This window comes from Culex pipiens, chromosome 1 (genome assembly GCF_016801865.2).
Source record: "Culex pipiens pallens isolate TS chromosome 1, TS_CPP_V2, whole genome shotgun sequence".
Classification (NCBI taxonomy): Eukaryota; Metazoa; Arthropoda; class Insecta; order Diptera; family Culicidae; genus Culex; species Culex pipiens.
In genome coordinates this window covers 134,246,179-134,271,590 of record NC_068937.1, presented here as the reverse complement: position 1 = coordinate 134,271,590, position 25,412 = coordinate 134,246,179, and the positions used below count along the sequence as shown (strand labels likewise).

Below are 25,412 nucleotides of genomic sequence, written 5' to 3'. Positions count from 1 at the left end.
TCGGATGTACCCGAAAATGTGTAACAAAAATTAAAGCTGCCAGCCCTACTTCGTTGTGTTTACCGCAGGGAAGATTCTGAGAATGGATCACATTTTAAAGAATCTACAGGGGAGGAAGAATGCGTGGACATACCTTACCAAAAGCTCCGATTTATAATTGCATTGCTTTTTGTGTAGGCTGTGTTAAGTGAAATAAAAATAATTTTTCATTTTCTATTTAATAAATTTCCTTCATCAAAAATTAAAAAAAATGTTTTTTTATCAGTACGTAACGTCATTATTGAATGGCCACAAGTTGTTTTTTTTTCATAAATTTGATTTAAGTCTCATTGAAAAGTGCCGGCGACAAAATTGGGCGAAAAGTTCACCGCCCGGAGATCGCGAGTTGGCGCGAGCGAATGAACACCGCGAAAAAAGATTCGGGAGTGCAATGGGGTTAAATGATCATTTCGTCATTCGGTTTAATTAAAAAATAATATTTTTTTCGTAAATATCGCTACTTTGATGCGATGTAATTCTTTTTTACAGTATTTTAGGCATTGTTACATCAAATTTGACCTTTCAAACGCACTAGAATGGCCAAATTTTAAAACATCAATGTTTGCCAATTTGACCGTTTTACCTCCAATTCCCCTTGTAGAACAAAAGAAAAGTTCATCCGCGGTCTGTCAGCAGCGCGCTGTTTTGTTTGCTGGATCAACATTTGGAAATGTCGAACGTTGAAGGAAATCGCTCAAAAAATGGAAATTAACCGATTTCAAATGTTATGGCCGCAAATGAAAGGTAAGGGTGGCTAATTTTTGATTCCGATCTGTAAAACTAGTTCTGGCGAGGGTTCTGGGCACTGCGGCAATCGATTTTACCGGCGGGTTGCTTCCGGTTGCATTTGATTTGAGGAGAAGGTTTTTCAATCCACCAGGGGCTTATTCGGGGGCAACAGTTTCGGTAATCCGGAACTTCCGGTAAGTTTCATATTTGCAGTGTTTAGCATGAAAAACAAACTTAGACCAATCTTTCAAGTGTGCGCTCTTTTTGAGGAGGGGGCGCAAACCGAAGAAGAGCGCAACTCGGGGGAGCGTTATTTCGGGGTTTGAGCGCAAATCGAAGGAGCGTTATTGCGGGGTTTTGGCGTAAAATGGGATTTTCTTTTATAATTTTATTTACAATTAAACGAAACATTTATATAAGGGGTCATCCACAAAACACTGATAATGGGCCATCCTCAAATCTGGGTATCCAAGAACTCCCGGATGTCATGGCCTAGATAGCTACCTGATCAACGGAGGTCTATATGGGTGAATTAACCATCGGTATAGCTTCAGATAGCTTTAGTGAACCACGATGGATACCCTTCGCCATGTTGGATTATTATGGGTCCTCCAGGAACTCCCGGGAGTTATGACCTGATGATCCAAGGCTTTATATCATAGGTACTCACGATCTTGCTTTGCATTAGTGTGAGTGCATGATTCCGTGCCACTAAAACCAAAACAATAACAAACGAACAATGGACCGTGCCAGGAAAAGCAAAACATAAACAATGTCAGTGGCAGTGGAGTGAGAGAGTCAGAGATAACGATTTTGACAACCGCACTACTACACACTCGCGAGTACGTTAGGTAGAAAGCCATGCTGATGATCTACCTAATCAACGGGGGTCTATATGGGTGTATTAACCATTGTAACTAAAATCTTTTTTAGACTAAAAAAGTTTTTAATTCAAACCTGGTCATAACTTAAAACTTTGCCAATGGTTGGTATTCAGAAAATCTTATCTCAAGATACATTTTTGCGAAAACATTCACAGCACTTGTGTATAGACAGACACCATTTTGTATGAAAAATATGAGGCAATAGTGCACAAAAACTATTTTGGTCATAAAAAAACATCAATGGACAAGGTTTCACACAAATCTGAAAATGAAATCAAAAGTCGATTTGCAATTACGAAAGGAATTAAATACTATGTTGAATCCAAATTAACGCCTCATTTTTCTGTTTGTTTGTTGTTGTGCAAGTTTGGTTTCAAATATTTCGTTTGATATGTTTCTTCAATTTGGCCCAAAGGTGAAGCTTACATTTGTGATATTATTGTTCACAACGATAAAGCTTATTTTTCTGAGTACAATGACACTTTGTACGACCGAGAAGGATTTAAAATCGATTTTAAATCAATTTTAAAAAAATCACAGCTCGTTCAAGGCGGACCTTAGTTGATTCATCAAAAAAAATGTTGTCCTGTCCTATTTTTTTGCATTTAAATGAAAAATAAAATGATCAAAAATGGGTTTTAATCTGTTTCTAGTTTGTTTTTACCGTTGAACATAACAATTGACTCAGGGCTTTAGGACCCTATTGTCTATATGGGTGAATTGATCATCGGTGTGGCTTCAGGTAGCTTCAGTGAACAAAGATGGCGAAGGGTATCCATCGTGGTTCACTAAAGCTATCCCCCTAAAATCCTGCTTTAGATAACTCATAACTAAAAAAAGTGTTCTCAAAAAGAGAAGAAAATGTTGCCAAAATCGGAGGTAGATAAATCAAGTGTTGCCATAAACAAGGTGGCACTTTATTTTCGAAAGAATGTAAAATTAAAAAAAGATTATCTGTTTTTCTCATAAATTTTGTGGGATAGTAACAGAGAGTAAACTAAACAAATTGAACTAATTTGGGATCATTAAACTAGAATTTATTTTAAAAATGCTCGCATCTTAAACTATATATTCCCAGAGAAACTTCAACAAATTGAAGGGGTTATAGCAGGGGTGCTCAAAGTTTTTGGAGGCCGGGCCAAATTTGAAGCTCGAATGAGCTAGCGGGCCAAATTTACAAAAAAAGGTTATTAAAAACAAATAATTTAATTTCTGTTTTTTTTAGTCAATTCAAAACAATATAACGGTTTTCTATCGGTATTGTTGATTTTATTGTTTCAGGTATATGAAAAAAGGTTCTAAGCTGAATGTGCTTGTGTTATCAAAAAAAAAAATAGTTTTGTTTTTATATTTAGAAAATGATGATATTACATGTTGGCTAATGAAAAATTGCTGAGAATCAGAATTTAAACATTTCTATGAAAAAAAATGTTAGAAAATAGTTTAAGCTTAATAAACCCAAACATGCTCAAATGATTCTAAAGGCAAAGGAATGCATATTTAATTAATTTCAGTTGATTGCACTTAAATTTCATTTTATAAAATTTTGAAGTTTTTTAAAAATATATTTTTGCTCCTGGTTTTTCGAGCCATTTTTTTTAATAATAGGGGAGGGATGGGTTGATCGACGAAAGCTTTGTAAAATATTTGCAACAAACTTGATCCTCCAATTTCCACATTTAGTCTGCCTGAATTAATTGGTAGTCAATCAGATTCGTTATCTAACTGTAATGAGTTCAAATCCCGAAGGAATTGAATGTAAGTTTGAGGGTCAGTTCATAAAAGGGTCATAATGACTTGCAAAGTAATAAAGAAAACTTATATTTTTGCAACTATTACAGAACTCTACCTAAGTCAAACTTGAACGTATTTTGAATATTTCCAAACATGTTTGATGAAAGTTTTGACGATATTTACTAGTTGTACTCACATAGAAACGTGTGAAATTTTTTTAATTATAATTTTTTTCAAACAAATTATTTGTATCCTAAAGTACGACGAAGTTGACTTTATAGCTGTCGGCCACCATTGCTAGTACCAACCACTAGTGTCTTCCTTTTTATCTACAAGGACTTCGCCGCCCTGGGCTCCTAAGTGTATGAAAGTATGGCACGGAACGACGGCGCCGAATACCCATATTTACACAAAGAATTTTAGAGCGCCCGCCGCGGGATTCGAACCGGCGACCTCTGGATTGGAGTCCAGTGCGCGGTCCGATTGATCCACACGGGCGGGACAGTATCCTAAAGTGGTGATCAAAATATTGATAAATCATAAATTTTTTAAATTAACAAATAATAAAATTGATTAGCATATTTATAAAAGTTTAAAATAATCCTTAATTTTGAAAAAAGTATAAAATCACTTTATAAGTGGTCTACGGGCCAATTTACATGATCATTAAAAATGGGTCCGCGGGCCACAAAATATCACCTCGCGGGCCACGTTTGGCCCGCGGGCCATACTTTGGTCACCCCTGGGTTATAGCGACTCTACATTTTAAAATAGAACAAATGACAAATTGCGACAAATTGACCCCTCCAAATTTACCCAAATTTGGACTTCGTCCACAGTCTCTCAAATGTGATAGCTTCACAACCAAAAAAAATCTAATTTGATTTACTCGTAATCTAGCGTGACGTGTGACCGCTTCTCAACAACAAAAAACGGCACTTTAAGTTTAATGTCGGTCCATAAATCAACACACGGAGCGCGCTGCCCGGACAAATTGTTATTGCATAACTTTTGATGAATCGAGCTTCCTGTGCGTCCGCCGCCGACGGAATCCCGAGAGATGAAACGGAAAGATACGGACAGATATCTACTCGGCTTGCTCTCGGTACCGGCCGGGGGTAATTAAATGATGATAAATTAATCGGACGATTCGTCATAATTTGCCGCCGTCCCTGGTCCCGGCGGAGAGTCCGTGGCACATGAATAAATTAATTTGTTTTATTCCCTCTTGGAAGAAGAAGAAGAAGGATCCTGGAGGCTGTGGAGTTTGGGGTTAATTGGCTGGAAAAAGGGGCAGGTAAAAGAGGACATGCTGGAATTAATTGTCTAAATTAAGTTTGAAAGTCGATTTCACCGAAATTTAGGTAATTTTATTGTTTGAATAAAGTCACTGATGAAAACGAACGATTTCCCCCTAACATCCTTTCTCTGTGACAAGTCTCACAAGAAAGATAAAGAAAGACAAACTCAAACCCTTTTCGTAACACGTGTACTGCCGCCGGTGAAGAAACCCAAGCAAGCGCCGACGCTGACGTTGGCCCACGTGTCCTTCAGTCCCCATGGAAACAGACGACGCAAACATCCCAAATAAACAAACCCCAGCACCAACTTGGCCGACGGGCTCTGAGGGAAGCCGTGTTGTCTGTTCTTTTGTGTTGTTACACTTCCGGATTACAATCCCGGTGTAACGTCGATTCCCCCCGAGATCGTGTAAAGTGCTATGGACGATTACATGCCCCCGCGGTATCAGATGCTGGGCCGGATTGGCGAGGGAGTTCACGGGGTGGTGGTGAAGGCCCGGGACCTCAGCAACGACGACAAGATTGTGGCCATCAAGAAGCTGACGCTGCGGACCAAGCACGGCTGGATTGCGCCGTGCGCCATCCGGGAGATTAAGGTGCTACAGAACTCGCAGTGCGAAAATGTAGGTAGACTTGTGGATTTCAAAACGCCTAAATTCAAACTATTTTCTGCAAGATTCTCTCCCTCCTCGACATGTATCCGGACTTGTCCGGAATGTCCCTAGTGTTCGAGTACATGCCCCACACGCTGTACAGCCGGATGAAGGACGAAGAGCATCCGTTGTCCCGGGGCGAAACGCGTCGCTTCATGGCCATGCTGCTCAACGGACTCCAGTATCTGCACGGACTCCGGATCATGCACCGGGACATCAAACCCGCCAATCTCCTCATCGACAGCAAGGACGTGCTGAAAATCGCCGATTTCGGCCTCGCCCGACTCTTCAACGACCAGGACCTAACGAAGGTGTACAGCCCGCAGGTCGCAACCCGGTGGTACCGCGCGCCGGAGATCCTCTGGGGCTGCCAGACGTACGGACCGTCGATAGATTTGTGGGCCGCCGGGTGTGTTTTTGCGGAGATGCTCCGAGGAGTGCCGCTGTTTTCCGGCGCTACCGATATCGAGCAGTTGGCGCTGGTGGTACGCACGCTGGGCACGCCGAATCTGAAGGATTGGCCCGAGGTGCGCAGTTTGCCTGACTATAACAAGATTCGGTTTCCCAATGCGAAGGGCGAACGGTGGGAGGACATTTTTCCCAGCTGTACGACCAAGTGCGAGATCGGGCTGGTCGATGGGTTGGTGCGGTACAATCCGAGTAGGCGGTTGACGGCGGAGGAGGTGAGTTTGAAATGCCTTTTTTTAATGCTTGTGTTTTCTTGAAATGTTTTTAGTTAGAAGCTTTCGAAAAAGAGGGATAGAAATATTTATTGCTTTGAAGAAGTTGACCCTCTGCAAAGCTCTGTTACGCAAAATTCTTTTCAGGCCGTTTAAATTTATGTTGTAACATTTGAAAAGGGTGTAAAAATATTGTGATATCTTGAACTGTTTTTCAGATTCCGTGACAATAAGCAGTGTTGAACACCTCGCGAAAAAGTTGGAAATTTAATTCCACCGGGAGAAAACTGGGAAAAAATACTCGGAAATTCGACAGACAAGCCGGAAAAATATTTTAAAATTAGTGAAAAATCGACATCAGGGTGGCCACTCAAGTCGGGAAATCGGGAAAGTCGGGAAAAAGTCTGGAATTCGCCAAAATCCGCAAAAAATCGGGAAAAAGTCGGGAATTTGTGATTTTTTGTCAAAAAGTCGGGAAAAGTCGGGAATTCCAAGCATACTTGTTTGAAAATTATTTTCTTTCTTACTATTTTACTCTTGAATAATTTTGTCATATTTTGTACAATTTTCAAATTAAATATTAAATTCCCTAAATTTTTCTTCAGTAACATACTTTAAATTTAAGGTTCTTTTCACAATTTCAATCTATGTCAGAATGAAAAAGGCCATTTCAGACACTGAATAATATAATAAATATTGATTGCTTTTGACAAAAAAATTAATTTTTCTTTAATCAACAGATTTTTACTTATTTTTATTTATCAAACAAGATCTATTTATAAAACAAATTTAACTAAAAACAGCAACAAAGTTAGTGAAAAACTAATAGAAAAATAGAACCTTATTTTAACGATTATGGCCAGCGTAAAGTTATGATTCTGTTTTAATATTGAGTGTGGCAATGTTTTTTTTGGTGGAAAATTTTCATTAAGTCATTTCGATTTTTTTCCAAAGGCTTATCTTGAACTTTTTTTGCGAGTATGGGGGGTAAATTACTATAGATTAAGCTAGATTTTTTTTTCATTGAAAAAAAAAATAAAACAGTTAAATACTGATAACTGGATACATCAGCATTGATTAAAAAAATCAATATCAAAATTTACAAAATTTAGAAGGGAACTTAATTTTAAGCACTCTTTGAATTTAAATAAAATAAAATTAAGAATATTTAACTTTTTGCCATTTCCAGTTGAAATGAAGTATCAAAAACTATACGTTTGCCAGTTAAAAAATTAAAATTGAAATTATAAGTATTTTTATGTTTTCGGTTATTTTTCAAAGACTATTATTTGTTTATGTTTCTACTCTGAATTAAAATAATGAGTGTTTCAATTTTTAAAGTATTTTTTAGGAGTTTGTTGTTGAGTTTCTTTTTAAGTAGTTTGATTTTTTAAATTTGTTTAGCTTTTTTTCGATGGTTAATATTAACTTTTTTTATAAAGAGTTTTTTTAAACCTTTATTTAGATAAGAAATGTCTATTTTTTGAGCTTATGGAAAAGTCGGGAATTTGAAAATGGAATTGGAGTGGTCACGCTGCCGACATATGTAGCCGTTGCGATTCGATCGGTTGGAAACGGTGCAGCTTATGCGCCACTCCCGTGAGGGAGACTGCCCGCCATGTTAAATTTGCCCGGTTTGAGACTCTCGAAGAGGTGCTCGGTTGAACTTCTTCCCAGGGAAGAAGCAAGATCGAATCGGCCAGCGTACCAAAGTGACCCACAAGAACGGTACGGAAAGCTCAGCCTCCCGAAAAAGCTCCTCAGAAATCCGCCAGTATAGGACCCCCCGTGCCCGTATGAATCATCATGGGTAGTACCGACACCCGCCACCAGAGAACTTCACGAAGCATGGGAAATACGCAGAACTTTTGCATTGGGGAGGAAGGGACTGGGAACGGACCCTAAAGTGACGGAAGCAGCGCTCCGGATCGACCAGAAAAACTAACACGTGAGCTCATTTTAACTGCAGGGACTTTTATTGAACTCCAGAATAATTACTCATAATTTAGTTGGCAGGGAATCAGAAAAGGTGCTCGTTTATTGGACTAGTCTAACATATTTGTATTTCATTCATTGTTTCGTTTTCTAGTGTCTAGACATCTCCTACTGTGTGCGTTCGCTCTCCATACTGTCTACTCTTCGTTCTTCTGTTACCTCGTGCTTTTGTGCTCAAACCTCTACCATATCTCCAACTCGTCAGCTGGAACAGCTGATCGCTGACGTCACCGGCAGTCAAGCGGACTGCGGCAGACAAAAGGCACTAGAGTGCGATTTCGTGGATGTGTGGGGCGAATCAATAAATGCCGTCACACTCCGGGCGCATGGCAACACGCGCTAAACAAAATGGACGCCCTCCATCAAAATGGCGTCCGCGTCATTCGTGACGCCTTCTGTGGTAGTCACCCTTCACCCGCAGAAAAAGAACGGACTCACCGGACTGCTGCTGTTGCTCCTGTTACTTGTTGATGCTGCTGCTGCTGTTTCTCGCCACGTGCTCGTAGCCGGCGTGGACGACGATGTCGGTTCGACCTGCGATCGCGCGGTCGACTTTGATGATGTTGCGCGGGCTGGGAATGGACTTTCCGGGCCAGCACGTGGGCGGATGGAACCGCCAGGAGGTCCGAGACCCTCCTCCAGACGAGATGTTGACGGCTCGTCGCTTCCGGCGATGTAGCGTGTGCCGGGCTGAATCTTGTCCCACACTCGATGCGGGGCGGTGGTGGACGTGCGCTCGATCTCCTTCTGGTGCTGCTTGGCTGGTAGGGCGAGAGAAGCGAAGCCTTCGAACTTCGCGAATGAGGTTAGCACATGCACGGGGATAATTCGCACGGGGTAACGGTTTACCTGATCTCTAGCTAGGCCGCGCACTAGGCTAACTTCTTCGCACACACAAACTTCTAACTTCGACGAGATCTAGGGGGAGAAGTTAGAATTTAAGACCTAACCGGAAACACTACCACGCCACTTTAAAAACCTCAGGACTGGACAAGGGAACCCGGGATAAAAGTCTGCGCACTCCACACTTCACAAAGGTCTGGGACAAAGTGAACGAGTACTAGCTTCCTCAGAACGGGGAAGGTGGCCCCAGACGTACTTTTGGCACGCCGTTTCCCGGAGATTGCCTCGGGCTTCTTCGGATCTTTAAAGATCTGAGTTCCCGTCTCACTCTAGCGGTCGGCAATGGCTCTGACCGTCCCTTTCCGTCTTCCCGAAGGATTCAACATATGAGCGACCTCCGCGAGATTCTCTCTCCAGGTCTTAAACCGGTAACGAAAGTTACCAACGATCGTGAGGGCTAACATCACCTACATTGATTACCGTGGTAACGGAGATCAAATTACATTTAAAGACGAACGGAAAAACCAAAATAAATAAATAAATAAATGCTAACAAGTGCAACTGTTACACATACTTGTCTTAAATTAATGAATTTGCCTTTTTCAATTAAGAGAAATTGTTGCGAATTAAACCGCAAATATTTTTTTGAAAATTAATAAGATTTGAGTACATTTAATAACTTTTCAAACGTCTGAAATATTCAGTATTTAAGATATTTTGACTTTGACTATGAACGAAGAAGCCATTTTGTGTCATTGGTTCACCCATACCAGTCTCCATACAATTTTGGCAGCTGTCCATACAAATTTTGAAGAAGTTTCTGATCGGTTTGGATTCGGCCAAATTTTAGGTATTGATGAGGACTATTCTGAAAAAAAAGGTTTTTTTTTATATATTTTTTTCTGCCTGTGTTTGAATCATCTCTTTTACAAAAAAATAAATTATAAAATTTGTGTTATTTTATTTTTATCTTTATATTTTTTAGGGACAAAACCCGCAAATTTTAAGCCTTAGATAATTACCGCCAAAAAGCTTGCCGCTAAGTCATGATTATTTAGGGATTTTTTTTTTTTGGAGGATAAAATCTTACCCCAGTTTTTTTTGACTGCATTTTTTTAATAAATTTTTTTATTAGCAAATTGCACCGTTTTCGAGATATGGCCACCTCAATTCGATTTGATTTTTAACTGAAAACTTTCAGTTCTTCGATTTTCTAAAATAGTACTCATGAGCGAAAATATTTTTTTCGAAAACTTCGTAAAAATTCGGCTAAGAAACATTGAAGATAAGACATTTGATCGCTGAGAATTTTTTTTTAAATTTACCGAAATTGAAAAAAAAAATAGTTTACTCGATTGTAAACTATTCAAAAGAGATCCTCATTTATGCATTTTTAGTCAAAAAAAGAAGTTTTAAGATTTTAATAAATTTAAAATGTTGGTACCACAGATCGTTAAAAGACATTAAATCTTTGGAAAAAATATATTTTTATGAATTTATTGATATTTTGTAAATTTTGGATGCTAGCATAACTGTAAAGCATTTTGGGATACTTTTTGCTCTGAAATTTCGAAAGTCAGGCTTGAAATTCCACATAAACTTTGAAAAATATTTGCAACGGCCTTTATTTAAAAAAATAAAAACATTGAAAAGTATTTTCCTAAATGTTGTTGTAAAGTATGATTTTTGTTGTTGAAAATCTTCTCTTCCCAAATTATATACCTATTTTAAAAGAAATTTCCTGTTTTCCATTAAAAATTAACATAATTCTCTAAAACCTTTTGATAGGACCTTTTGAAATTGTAATATAGAATGTTAATTGATAGATTGTCACGAATACTTTCTGCATAAAATTTCCTTTTTGTGGTAACTCAATAAATAAATAAATAAAAACAGCACCACACAAGTTACAGGGTTAATCCAGGTTCACTAATGACCAAATTAACAGCCGAAACAGCCTTTTCTCCTCCATAACAAATTACAGTTTTTCCTTACGCACTGCGGCAACTCTGGCACGCTTCCAGCACCAATTAGAAAGTCATTAATACTCATGAAATAAAAACATCTCATCGCATTAAGCTTCTTTACTACATCCTACTTCCTTCCTTCCTTCCTTTACTTCGTCTTTTACCTTTCAGGCCATGCAACATCCTTACTTTACCGAGGGAGACACTTCCGACCACCAGCAACAGCACCAGCACCACAGCAAGAGAGTTGAATTGAGTTGAGCTGAGATCATCACCAGCATCAGCATCATCACGTGTCTCTAGGATATAGTCGTCATATTACCTAGTTTAAGGGCGGGTTTGAAAGCTTCATCAACCACGGCGTCGCGACTGGGGACCATCGTCGAGCCAACGAGCCGGAAAAGGATTACCATCAGGAGGAGAGTGTCTACCTTGCGCTGCTGCACGGTGGACGTGTCTGCAGCCCCATTTAACTAACATCACAAGAGGACACGAAAGAAGAAGAAGAAGCAGCAAATAAACGACCGGAGAAAAAGGGATGAGACCAGTAAACTAAATATATGTATTATTCCACCGGTGGTGATTAACGCGATAAAAAGCGGTGGGCAGAGCGGTGGCGTCGAGGCCAGAGCAAAAGTTTCCGGCGGCGCAAAAACAACACCAGGACATCACACGGCACACGGAACCTTACGCTGGCGAGATGATGGTTATGGCGGGTGGAAAATGAGCGCTTTATCGTCGTCATTATTAATTTAAATGTAAAGTTGAGAGAGAAAAAAAGGGCGCAATTACAGGGTGTCAAATGCGTTTTGGATTTCATGCGATGTAGGGATTTTTTTTGAACATTCCGAAATCCAATTTAAGTTACATCGTGATCCGAACATCTCTCGAAGCGCCGGATCGAGGTGCTAATTGTTGCGTTGGGTTCGTAAATATAAGTTTGTTTTTTTTTTCATAATCTGCTCTGCTCTGCTTATGTCGGACCTAACTTGATACTTTTTCCAGAGAACTTGTAGTCGCCACCATGTGAAACATCCTCCACCAAACGACCACCTTCGGCAAGCACGAGCCTCCCAAAAATGCTACAATTTTGCATAAACTTTTGCTGCGGCCATGCTGGGTCGTCCGGAATGCTCCTCCTTCCGTCCTATCCGGAACGGTATGGTGGCCGGGACCGAAAAGTGAAAACGAGGTCACTAAACGATAAAGAAGGATTATGTACTCGGGGGCAAATTTTGGCAACTGTTTTTGAAAATTTCCTCGCCCCTTCCGAAAATGGGCAAAAGTTTTGCGGGCGCGCGAATATTAATCAATTTTCCGGGTCGTTTCGGACGCGTTGTTGGTCTTTTGCACCATTGTGTAATTATGTGGGTGAGCCCGCAGGAGGTAGTCGTCCAGGTATTGAAATTTGCTGGAGCCACGATTTTCAGTTTGTGAAAGGAAATTTCAGTTGGTTCGTTATCTTGTTACACCTGGTTGACTTTGCGTTGAATAGCGAATACAAACTTCAACTTTTTCAATTTCTATCTTATTGAGTTATAACTTATTTAACTGCTTGGAAAATTCAGGAAGATTACTTAAAGCTACTTTCCTGATTTTATAATTAAAGTCTATTCAAATTTCAAAGAACAGCTAAACAGCAACTAGCCACTGCAAAAGCTTTCAATGATTCTAAACGGCGCCTCTTTTCATCAATCTGAGAGCTTTTTCCGCAGGGTGAGGCAAAAAACCACTTCAGTTGGTGATGTACGGGAAGTGTTGCAGCCTCAGCTTCTTCTTTGAAGGGGGGCCTGGCATCGTGTGCGAAAGTTGAGTATCATCGCATTACAAACTCTCCCCCCACTCCATCCACGGTTAACTTCCGTTAGCATACGTGTCACGGAAAAACGCTCGTGGTAGCATTTACACGTGGAGAGTGTACTTGCGTGTTTTATGGTGCGGAACGCGTTTGAGATATTTAAGTATTTACAGCAATTAAACTTTAAAATTACACACACACATATTCAAAGAGCTCAACATTGAGGTCCTAGCCATGTTAGGTTAAGCTCAAAAATAGCAATTTGTATGGTATTCTTAAGTGAATTCTGAATTGTTAAATTAATTTTACTAAGATCCTAGGTTTGTAATAGTAGTTTTACAACAAGTTGCAAAATGAAATTTCAGTACGAGTCTTTATCACCCATGAAGCCATTTTACATCACTATCACTCATTCATCAAATTAAAAATTCTTTAGAACAATTTTTTCGAAAGGTTTCAATTCTGAGATAAAGTTGAGCAGTTCTCTACGGAATCGGTTTTTTTTCTTTAATTTTAAGTTTCGTATTTTTTAATCCAGCTGAAATTTTGTTGGTGCCTTCGGTATGCCCAAAGAAGCCATTTTGCATCATTAGTTTGTCCATATAATTTTCCATACAAATTTGGCAGCTGTCCATACAAAAATGATATGTAAAAATTCAAAAATCTGTATCTTTTGAAGGAATTTTTTGATCGATTTGGTGTCTTCGGCAAAGTTGTAGGTATGGATATGGACTACACTGAAAAAAATGATACACGGTAAAAAAAAATTGGTGATTTTTAATTTAACTTTTTGTCACTTAAACTTGATTTGCAAAAAACACTATTTTTATTTTTTTTATTTTTTTATATGTTTTAGAGGACATCAAATGCCAACTTTTCAGAAATTTCCAGAATGGGCAAAAAATCTTTGACCGAGTTATGATTTTTTGAATCCATACAATTTTTTTAAAAAAATCGATCGATAATTTTTCAATTTCATTTTTTGATGTAAAATTGAATTTGCAATGAAAAAATACTTTAGTGAAATTTTGATAAAGTGCACCGTTTTCAAGTTATAGCCATTTTTAGGTAACTTTTTTCAAAATAGTCGCAGTTATTGATTTTTTTAAAATAGTGCCCATGTTTGCCCACTTTTGAAAAAAATATTTTTGATTTTTTTTTTTCTCTATATTCTGCTTTTTCGGACTTTGTTGATACGACCCTTAGTTGCTGAGATATTGCCATGCAAAGGTTTAAAAACAAGAAAATTGATGTTTTCTAAGTCTCACCCAAACAACTCACCATTTTCTAATGTCGATATCTCAGCAACTAATGGTCCGATTTACAATGTTAAAATATGAAACATTCGTGAAATTTTCCGATCTTTTCGAAAAAAATATCTAAAAATCAAGACTAACATTTGAAAAAGACCAATCATTCAATATTACGCCCTTTTGATATGTTAGTCTCGATTTAAAATTTTTGAAAATATTTTTCTCGAAGAGATCGGAAAATTACACGAATAAACCAAAAAGTTGAATATATTTTTATTGAAAAGTGCAAAATAATTCTCATGGTTTGATGTTTAGATATTGAAAGTCGAACCAATACCCAGTCACGAAATATTCTAGCAGAGCTGGTTCTGCCAGAATCCTGCTAGAACGGTGAAACATTTCTGCTAGAATGCTGTAAGAATATCCAGCTCTGTGAGAACTCTGCTAGAATCCTGCTAGAACGTCGTGACTGGGTAGTGGTCAAGATATCACCAGTTGACAAATGAGGGCTGATTACAGTCCAGACTCGATTATCCGAAGGCATTGGAAAAATGTCACTTCCGATAGTAGAATTTTTATTTTTGATTGTCTACCTTAACACTCAAACGCTCGGGTATTCATTTGACCCCTATTTTTTTTTCTTAAAAATTTCATAATACCTTGAAGTTTTGCATCATTTCCGGCATTGTTCTATGAAGAAGTTTTTGTTATATTGACCAATAACCCATATAGGAGAGCCGAGGTACCCCAACGGAATCCGGAATATCTCCGGTAAAAGTTGACCATATTTGTCCCCCATCTGATAGTTAAAAATATAGACAAATCTGGATCTTTTGCAACCGGAAGCATCCAAATTGGTCAATTCTACCAAAAGTTATGAGATTTTTAAGAAAAAAATAGGGGTCAAATGACTACCCGAGCGTTTGAGTGTTAAAGCTAAGAACAAAAATGTCAGTTCTTCATGGACGCAGACGCCGAACTTTGCGTCTGTCATCATAGTCTGCCTGTCATTGACCATTTAACAAAGCAACCCTTGCAGATTGTCAAACTGACAAATCTTGGAAAAACCAATCTGGCGCAAAATTCTGCAATTGCGTCTATGTTGGCCGGACAATCTTGTTCTTAGCTTAAGCATGACCCCTAAACTACTCCAAAGTAAACTTTTAAATCCAAGATGGCTTCCAAAATGGTGGTGATGAAATATTGAGAAAATGCATTTGGTAATTGTATAGGCAATCAACCATTCAATTTTGGCTTAAAGCCTGATCTACAATGGCAAATCGCAGAATGTTGCGTCTGTCACTTTTGCCCCTGTTTACTTTGTTACTTCGATGTCCGATGGTACCAGAATAGGCAATCAACCATTCAATTTTGGCTTAAAGCCTGATCTACAATGGCAAATCGCAGAATGTTGCGTCTGTCACTTTTGCCCCTGTTTACTTTGTTATTTCGATGTCCGATGGTACCAGAATAGGCAATCAACCATTCAATTTTGGCTTAAAGCCTGATCTACAATGGCAAATCGCAGAATGTTGCGTCTGTCACTTTTGCCCCTGTTTACTTTGTTACTTCGATGTCCGATGGTACCAGAAAAGGTGACAAAAGGAGCGAAAATTTGAACCTTAAGAGGCTTAATCTCAGCAACGAATTTTCCAATCAAAAATATCTAGAAAGGAAAGTTTTGGGAAATTTTTTCAACTTTTCAATAAGTTTTTTTTTGCAGGGCATTTTGTATGATCAAATTTTCGATTTTTGCAAAAATAATATTTTTTTCATAAAATTATAACTCGGTCATCAGATTTTGCAGCATCCTCTGGTTTTGGTGTTGGATGTTTGATTTTGAAATTGAAAAGTTATCAAATATTGGGTGCTGTCTATATAATCTACATTTCTCGGTGATTAATCCTACAAAAAGAAACATTCCCTGAAATTTTGATATCCGATTTTTCTTATAAATTGAATAAAAACAACAAAAATTGAGACAAAACAACGCCAAATCTCCCTCGATTGAACAGGCTCAAATTGAGTTCCAAAATCCCTCCCCAAATAAAAACAATTCCCAGAAAAACTCAACAAGCCCCAACCTGTTTTTTTTTTATCAGAATCGTAACAACAATTGGCCAAAGCCCACACAGCCAGTGAGCCGTAAATTCGGACGGAAAAACGGAACGGATATCTTCCGCGAATCCACCCAAAGCGCGTCCCCAATGGCAACAGTCAGATAGTCACATTGCCACAGTTTCGTTCAGTGTTTCGCGGAATTGAGCTGAGATAAGCGAGCAGGGCGGAGAAGGATATCATGGCCACTCCAGGGACCGTCACGCGAATTCAACAGCTTCCCACTTCTGTGCTGTCGCGCCATTCATTGATGTGCGAGATACGGTTAAGAAGCTAAAAGCTCTCAAGGCGAAAGATACCCTTGAACCCCGGAGGGCCGGGAAGAGGTGGCGATGAACAGTGTTGAGCTGAGTATTTTACAACTTTAGAATCTTCCACAAGTGTGTGTGCTTCAGTGATTTTTCCTGATCTCCGTGGTGAATTTTTCTGCTCCTCTCGACACTTTTATACTTTAGACTTTTTTCAAGGGGGGTTAGGCAGCAGAAAACGACACATCGAGTCTAGACATTATTTTTCACATCCACTTGCATATTTTGGTTTAGAAAGGAGGCTTGAAATAGAATTATGAAACGATTATCGATTATCCGAAGTTCGATTATCCGATGAGGTTTGTATGGGATTTCGGATAATCGAATCACGAACAGAAAAAAATATTTTCGTTTTGTTTTCTTTTTCTTGTTTCTAACATCGATTTCGAGTTCTGCGACACAATTTTAGTTTTTATAAAATGTATTTTTTCAATATTTCGTCACAGCCACATTAGCCGCCATCTTGGAATTAAAAATTCTAAACCACATTAGGATAGCTCCAAAATTTCAAGAAATTTATGAAAATTATAAAATTAAATATCTTCAAGAAATTCAAGAAATTTTAAGATTTAGAGAAACCCAAAAATTATAAAAAAAGTTCAAGAAACTGAAAAACGTTCAAGAATTTCATAAAATTTAAGATATTCAAAATACTCAAACATTTTAAAAAAATTTAAAATTTCAAGAAATTCAAGAAATTTTATAAATTCAGCATATTTAAGTAATACAAGAAATTCAAAAAAACTTAAAATATTAAAAAATAAAAAAAACGAAAAAATAAAAAAAAAATAAAAAAAAAAAAACAAAAAATTCCTATAATTTAGGAAATGCAAGAAATTGAAGAAATACACACAAAAAGAAATACAAGAAATACAAAAAATTCAAGAAATTCAAGAAATTCAAGAAATTTAAGAAATTCAAGAAAATTAAGAAATTCTAGAAATTCTCGAATTTCTAGAAATTCTAGAAATTCAAGAAAATCAAAAAATTCAAGAAATTCAAAAAATTCAAGAAATTCAAGAAATTTAAGAAATCCAAGCAATTTAAAAAAATCAAGAAATTCAAGAAATTCAAGAAATTCAAGAAAATCAAGAAATTCAAAAAAATTCAAGAAATTTAAGAAATTCAAGAAATTCAAGAAATTCAAGAAATTTAAGAAATTCAAGAAATTCAAGAAATTCAAGAAATTCAAGAAATTCAAGAAATTCAAGAAATTCAAGAAATTCAAGAAATTCAAGAAATTAAAAAATTTAAGAAAATTAAGAAATTCAAGAAATTTAAGAAATTTAAGAAATTCAAGAAATTCAAGAAATTCAAGAAATTCAAGAAATTCAAGAAATTCAAGAAATTCAAGAAATTCAAGAAATTCAAGAAATTCAAGAAATTCAAGAAATTCAAGAAATTCAAGAAATTCAAGAAATTCAAGAAATTCAAGAAATTTAAAAAATTCAAGAAATTCAAGAAATTCAAGAAATTCAAGAAATTCAAGAAATTCAAGAAATTCAAGAAATTCAAGAAATTCAAGAAATTCAAGAAATTCAAGAAATTCAAGAAATTCAAGAAATTCAAGAAATTCAAGAAATTCAAGAAATTCAAGAAATTCAAGAAAATCAAGAAAATCAAGAAATTCAAGGAATTCAAGAAATTTAAGAAATTCATGAAATTCAAAAAAATTCAAGAAATTCAAGAAATTCATGAAATTCAAGAAATTCAAGTAATTTAAGAAATTCAAGAAATTCAAGAAATTCAAAAAAAGTCAAGAAATTTAAGAAATTCAAGAAATTCAAGAAATTCAAAAATTCAAGAAATTCAAGAAAATTAAGAAATTCAAGAAATTTAAGAAATTTAAGAAATTTAAGAAATTCAAAAAAAATTCAAGAAATTCAAGAAATTCAAGAAATCCAAGAAATTTAAAAAAAAATCAAGAAATTCAAGAAATTCAAGAAATTCAAGAAAATTAAGAAAATCAAGAAATTCAAGAAATTCAAGAAATTCAAGAAATCCAAGAAATTCAAAAAAATTCAAGAAATTTAAGAAATTTAAGAAATTCAAGAAATTCAAGAAATTTAAGAAATTTAAGAAATTCTAGAAATTCTAGAAATTCTAGAAATTCTAAAAATTCTAGAAATTCTAGAAATTCTAGAAATTCAAGAAATTCAAGAAATTCAAGAAATTCAAGAAATTCAAGAAATTCAAGAAATTTAACAAATACAAGACATTCAAGAAATTCAAAATGTTAAAGAAATTGAAGAAATTAAAAATTTACAAGAAATTCATGAAATTAGAAAAAAATCAAGAAATTTATTATCTTTAAAAAATCTATCATTCAAGAAATCAAAAAAATAAAAGCAAATTTTTGAAATTTAAGAAACTCAACAAAAATTAAGCAATTCAACAAATTCAAAAATCTGGAATTTTTTAAAATAAATAGATAGTTTAACAAATTTATGAAGGTCAGCTTTCCAGAAACTGTTCGTAAAGGTAAAACGGAATTCTCTTCTATATTCCTTGTTAATCAATTTGCTTTTATTTTTTATATTGACAAAAATGGCATAGATCATATAGAAGCTGCTCAGTGCTCATAAGAATAAATATTTTCTTTCTTGCAAAACATTCCCGTACTTTTCCATTAATGTCTTTTCGTAATCGTTTTGTCAGACACACGCGCAAACATTCACTCTCGCCGACATATTGATGCCAAACTGAGTATAAGTGGAGTAAGTATCAATTCTAAAATTGATCATCGCATACATATTTCACACAGGCGAGAGACATTTATAGCCCTCCCCCGCATGAGTTACTTCTCCGAAATATATATGGTAATGCAGTCAACTTTCTTCTTCTTCTTCTTCCTGTCACTCCTCCTGTCTGTTTCCGGCGTTTTTTCTCCTCCCATCAATCCGGTTTTCCCCAAGCGGTACATTTACCCCGAACCTGTGTAAACCATAAATCAACGTAATTGCGAATAATACATCAGATAATTGCCCCTCGCTCGCTTAAAGCTTGCGGGGACTCCAAGTTTGACGCACTCCGAAACGACTCCAAGGCGAATTTGCCTCCTCGGAAAAGGATGGCAGTTTGTGTCAACCCCTTACTAGGGTAAGCGTCGCCGTTTTGGTCCGTGTGAAAATGAGGGAAAAATACTCCAAGTAAGAGTCCTGAGATCTCAAAATATGATAAATTGAAATCGGTACTGATTTTAGTAATGAATAGCACTCGATGGAGACGCATGGTTTCTCCACTTCCAAGTTCCAAAATAGCATCATCTACCCTACGAGACTGTTTACCGGTGGGCCAGAAGGCATCGGGATTATACGATCCAAGATTTAAGCACTTTTAAGTGTGTATCTACCTAATGCTGAAGAGGACTCCACCGCCGTCACCGTATGTGTGTGTGTCTGTCTGTATGTGTGCTTTGAGGAAAACAACAAACCACCATCGCGTTTTCCCATGTGCTCTCTCCTCCGGATGGATTTTGATGAGAGAGGAAAAAAAACATGTCGATGAGAGAAATAAATCAGGGAGCGCTTTTTTTGAGAGCGAGGGAGCAAAAAGAGAGCTTCCAACGGTGGAGCCGCGTGGTGTGCGCATGTGTCACATGAGACTGGGGTAAGTCGTGGCGAATAACTGTTCGGGGGTGGCAGAATGCAATTTCGTCTTATGAACTTAACGTTGGCACATTTTCTAAGACAAGATTTCTGCAAAACATTTTCTCAGAGCGTTAAAAATAACTTAAGAAAAAAGGCAGCAAAAAAAAAACTGGTGGAATGCCCAATTTTGCCTCGGTTACCCTACAAAGGACAAGATACATAGAAGCAAAAGTTACAAAGCCGACAAAACTATCAAAGGGATCATCCATAAACCACGTGAATTAATGAAAATATTTTCTTTCCTAAAGTTCAATTCCTTTTACCAATCTGTAGTCCAACAATTCAAAATTTGTCCTTTTTGATATCAAAAAAATAATGTAACACAATGTTCTCTAAAAAGTTCACATTGAATTGTACAACTTTATTTGATGAAAATTCGAATTTTCAGCAATTTTTTCCCACTGATTTTTTGGGCCCCATTTTAGAAGCATGAGAATTAATTTTGAATAGTTTTCAGTCGTTTGCATGTATGTTTCCATTGAAATGATGAAGTTTTTCGAAAAATATTTTTTTGCCCCCTGTTTTTCCGGTCCGATTTTGACTTCTTCAAACTTCAAAAAACATTAGCAACGGCCTTAATTACATGCAAAAAAATACCTATTTTCTGCATATTATGCTGAGCCGCCGGGTCCTAAAATGAAGCTTACATTGCTGATATTGTTGTTTACAGCGATAAAGCTTATTTTTCTGAGTACAATGACCCTTTGTACGACCACAAAGAGTTTAAAATGGATTTTTAAATCAAATTTGAAAAATTTACCTCGCGGTCCTTCTTGACTGAAAAGTTCCTACTTGACAGCTCGTTCCAAGGGGACCATAGTTGATCCATCGAAAAAATGTTGTCTTGTCATTATTATTTTTTTGCATTAAAATGAAAAAAAGTGATCAGAAATGGTTTTTGATCGTGTTTTTTACCGTTGTACATAAAAATTGGCATAGGGGTTTAGTACCCAATTATAATATTTGTTTTTAGTGTTTCACACGATACATATTTTTTCAATAAATCAACTCCGGTTATTGTCCGTTTCTTTCAAAGGTACACGCCGCGCGGCATTTCAGAATGTGTCGTAGACATTTTTGCCAGTGATTTTCTGCACTTCAATCATTCCTGGCAACAATTGCTAGCGATTCGAAGAAGAAGATCAACAAAAACAAAACGCACAGTATGGGATTTGACAGCGAGCATTTCCCGAAAGTGCGGCGCGTCGTTTCGAGGCTGGTATGCCGCGTGTCTTTTTGGGCATTACGCGCAATATTTAAGCCAATGTTTTGATATGCCACAAATAGATTTGTAATTGGAATAGATATATTTCCCCTAGTATTAATATTGCTTATAATCACTTTTCTCCTTCGCTGTGAGTGACAGGAGATTATTGCCGCCTAACTACCGCAGTGTAAAAATCTGCAAGTTGAACTGAAATTCTGCGTTGATTTGGCTGTCAACTTGGTTTGTTTTGAATATTTTCCAAAAAGTCAGCTGAAAACTCAAGGCAACCTTTGACAACAGCAAAAATTTGTTCTGCGGTTGTCATGCGGCTGTCATGCGACCATTAACTTGCGGTCGTATCACCGCGCGTGAACCCTAATTATTGACGCCCGCAGTAATATCAAATTTGCAGCAAAATATACCTTGTCATTCCAAAGTACAGTGATGAAAGCACAAAATACAAGAAAATTGTCTAAATAATTTGTTGTAAATGTCAGTAACGTCATTTGGTTTACGTTGTTAAATTAAATCTTAAATTCTTAAATTAAACATGTTTGAATTTTTAAACTGTTTTAAACATTATAAAATGTTTATAAACCATTTTTGATGAATCATATTGAACTCATGTTTCACGCGTGATCCCATACAAACCTTCGGATAATCGAACCTCGGCCTTTGGATAATCGAAACTTCGGATAATCGAGTATGAACTGTATTGCAAATTTGACAATTGCTGGCAGTAACATGAACACACTTTTCGGTACCCTCAGCGAACGTCAAACCAGTACAAATCTGGAGCAACACGAGAAAAGGGCGGATAAGCATTTTGACAGTTTGAGCTGTTTTGCTAATTCTCAGGCTAATTTTAACTTTTTCATAAAACTAAAAGTGTTAAACAATAGCTGGCCTCTCCAGCTACCTTCCAACACTGCGGGTTTTGTTAAATAGTGACCTGTTGTCTCGGAATTTGCAAAATAGATCCAACTGTCAAAATGCCTATGCGCCCTTTTCAAATGTTGCTCCAGAAATTTGCCGGAAAAGATCCGGCAACGAAATTGTATGGTTTGACGTTTTCAGGGTGAGTCGAAAAATGACATTTTCGTGTACCGTTGTAAATTTTCAATATTACTTAACCTTGGATGTAAACAAAAAGCTTATCCCACTCACACTCAACGTGAACTGTCACTAGATTGCATTATTTATAGGAAGTCAAAACTAAAACCACGCGCCTCCATAACTGTCATCACAAAAGCTCGCAGTCCTAACTTTCCGTGTGCTTTTACTCCTGGCACCCACCACCAACGACGACGACGACAACCCGCATGGCCTACTCTGTCTTTGTATTAGTGAGGCTCACTTTTCGCCAGACTCGACAAAATTTCCCCAACTTTTGCTCACTCTCTCGCTCAGCTTTTCCAGCGCCTCCTCTGAGGACGACGACCATCGTGCTTTGGAGTCCATCAACCAGGGTCCTCATTCGGTTCCTAGCCAGTGGCCACACACGTCGTCGTCGTGGATTGTGCTCTCGGTCGCGTACCTTCCCCCGTCGGATCGTCGCGCCCCAGTCTCTGTCCCACCCGCCCGCGGGCTGTAAGCTCAACCAACGTTGGATTGGCGAGCTTTTTTTTGAAGGAGGGAGGGGGAGTAGTAGTTGTTCCTGTGGTGTTGAGAGGTTGCAAGTTTGTCGCGGGACAGATTTTGGGACAAGCCCGGAACTCGGTTTTGTGGAACGCAGCTTTGGGGTGGGTTTTCCGCGGACGGTTTGTGGTGTGGTGAAGGTCACCAGGTAAGGCCAGCAAATCTGCAAGAAAGCGTGTGTGTTCGAAGGTGGGCGCTAGGAGTAGGCTGTGTGTGCAGTAGTTCATAGCCTGCTGCTCACGTAATGTGTGTGCAGAATCGTGAATTATCGATATAAATACCAGTGCCAGGGGCAGGAAAGAACGCGGCCATTTATAGCTCGCGAGCTTCGAGTGAAAGGAAGAAGCGGAAAAGGAGAAAAACGGAAGAGGCATTTCCATGCCAGGAAAAATAAGGAGCTGGCGAGCTTCCTGTGAAGGTGGTGTCACATTTCTGGATTATCAAGCAGCTTTTGTTGGCGGAGCAAAATGGGGCCATCCATCCAGTGCTGCCCTCCGGGGTTCGTGGTGCATCTTCCAGGAAGTTTAATTTCGATTCCTTTCCCGTTTAATTATTGATAAGGTGGAGTGAATTTCCACCATCCTCCCCCGTGCTGCACACTCACACCGTGCGAAGAGATGGCAGTAGGCTAGCACTAGCAAGCTGACTGCCGTTGAGGCAACCCCAGCCCTCCCGCATTTCAGTGTATTGATGACTTTTCCAACCATCGTAGGAAGCTCTGACAGGACGTCGTCGGAAAAATTGCTCGCCGTTACAGTCTCAAGAGAGAGAGAGAGCGAATAGTCCTGTGAGCGAGAGAGCGAGCTTAAAACGAGAGCGCGTGAAAATGAGAGAGAAAGGGAGAGAGAGCTCGTCCTCGCGAAAAAAAAGGATGCGTTTTGGTGGTTTGGGGGCGGTGGAGGATTGACGGTTTTTGATGGAAAACCGCGGATTGTGAAAATGTGTGGCGACGACGACGACGGTTTTTAGGGATCATGGCCTGCTGCCAAGGCTTTGGGAAATCAATCAATTGTGGGGCTGGTGGCGAGTTGGATACATGTTTTTTTTTTGCTTGCAGGACGAAGCAAGCCAGAAATGGAAAATAATCCCAGAGTTGGACACATACAGATACATGTGTGTGCATTGTGCAAGCATTGTAATTCGGACATTGCACCGAGTATTGTCGTTCCGGTTGGATGAGCTTTTCGGGTGGGAGTTTTTCTAATTTTTCGCCCAGAAATCGGATCAGTGACCGGAAAAGGGGTGATAAATGAAGCGTTTTGAGGGTGGAGATTAGAAATATTATTTTTTTTTGGGTAAATGCAATTGCTGGAAAATTACAGATGATTCAGTAATGAGTTTTAAAGTTCAGGATTATTTTAGTTCTATTTTCAGAGCATTTGATTGATTTTTTTTCCACAGTCTGCCCGATATTTTTTTTTAAAACGGTTTCGCATAAAATTAGAATGGTTTACAAGGTTTTCAGAAAATTTAACTTTCCAAGGAGTTTTTTGTTTTTTTTTCTGAGAAGTTGTTGGGCTTGTAACTTTGTCGAAGACACCAGAGTTTGATCTCGCACTCTACGCCTTCTACGTCTTATTTACCTAAAGCATCAGAGCATACCCTTGAAACACAGTTTTTTAACGTGGCTATCCAGGATTTAGTTTTAGAGAAAAGTAATATAAAGAAGTAATTTTAAGTGCTCATATAAACAACATTTTATTTTATTTTTAAATCGTTACAGCCATTTTAAAGTTGAAGAGATGCAATTTTTAAATTCAAATATCTCGAAAAGGTTTCTTCCGAGACCAAGAGACCATTTTTTTAAGTTAAGCAATTGTAAATTTGACTAAAAAATAATTAAATAAAATATTTTTGGAAAGAAGGAAGATTTTGTATACCCTGTGATCACTACGTCAAATGCTGTATCAAGTAGGCGAATACCCGTTCCACCCCTAATCCACAGAGTAACCCAGAGTGACTAGTTCGAAGAAATGTCATTTCATTTTTTGGCTCCATAAGGTTTGCTGGTAGCAGGCGTGCGATGTACTTGCGATGTACCACAAAGTGGAACCAAAAATCAAGAGGCAATGGTAACTCTGTGTTACTCTGTGCCTAATCCAACAAATTGTTAAAAAATATTTGAATTCGTTCTAAATGGATTTTTTTCCAATCAAATTTACAATTCCTTAACTTCAAACATACGTGAAATTTTCCAAGGATTTCGAATATGTCAAAATTGAGCCCAAAAAATGCCGTCTTGTTGGCCTACAGGGCAAAAGTTAAAAGTGTTCAAAGTTTGTTATAGAAAAATCGTGAATCTATGAGAAAATCTAAGGGAGTATGGGTGATGGAGGCTGTTGCAAAAAGATATTGAGATTGAAAAAAAATAATTTTTTAACAGTAATTTGCAAAAGCTGTGAGAAAAGGTCAAACCAATTCCGTATGTCTATGACACATTTTGAAGTTATTTTAAAAGATCAATGTTGATCAATGTTTACGAAAATGCGAGCGGTTTTAAGATTTTTCATGTTTTTAAGACTAATATTTGGCATGAGTTTATCTCATGTATAGACAAACAAACGCTGAAAGTTTCATTCAACCGGAGCACCTCGATACGACCTGTTACACATTGG

The 25,412-nt window shown here is 37.7% G+C and overlaps 1 protein-coding gene across 2 annotated transcripts; it reads left to right on the top strand.

Annotated features, from left to right (window-relative positions):
- Nucleotides 1–4,901: 4,901 nt before the first annotated feature.
- LOC120422584 (cyclin-dependent kinase 20) lies at nt 4,902–25,025 on the top strand. Of its 2 annotated transcripts, XM_052706535.1 has the most exons (4): nt 4,902–5,310; nt 5,364–6,023; nt 10,997–11,087; nt 25,016–25,025. In XM_052706535.1, exons 1-3 carry the CDS (start codon nt 5,107–5,109, stop codon nt 11,084–11,086), a joined length of 954 nt encoding a protein of 317 aa, XP_052562495.1. In that variant the 5' UTR covers nt 4,902–5,106; the 3' UTR covers nt 11,087; nt 25,016–25,025. The 2 variants fall into 2 exon arrangements, with proteins under 2 accessions (XP_052562495.1, XP_039442006.1); XM_039586072.2 differs by lacking the exon at nt 25,016–25,025 and having other exon boundaries at nt 4,903–5,310; nt 10,997–11,649.
- The last annotated feature ends 387 nt before the right edge of the window (nt 25,026–25,412 follow it).

What these genes read in the sequence shown, in the direction of transcription:
- LOC120422584 (XM_052706535.1), top strand. Translation starts at nt 5,107, where the DNA reads ATGGACGATTACATGCCCCCGCGGTATCAGATGCTGGGCCGGATTGGC. An exon ending in AGAACTCGCAGTGCGAAAAT is followed by an intron (nt 5,311 to 5,363) that starts GTAGGTAGACTT and finishes ATTTTCTGCAAG; the next exon opens with ATTCTCTCCCTCCTCGACAT. An exon ending in GGCGGTTGACGGCGGAGGAG is followed by an intron (nt 6,024 to 10,996) that starts GTGAGTTTGAAA and finishes TTTACCTTTCAG; the next exon opens with GCCATGCAACATCCTTACTT.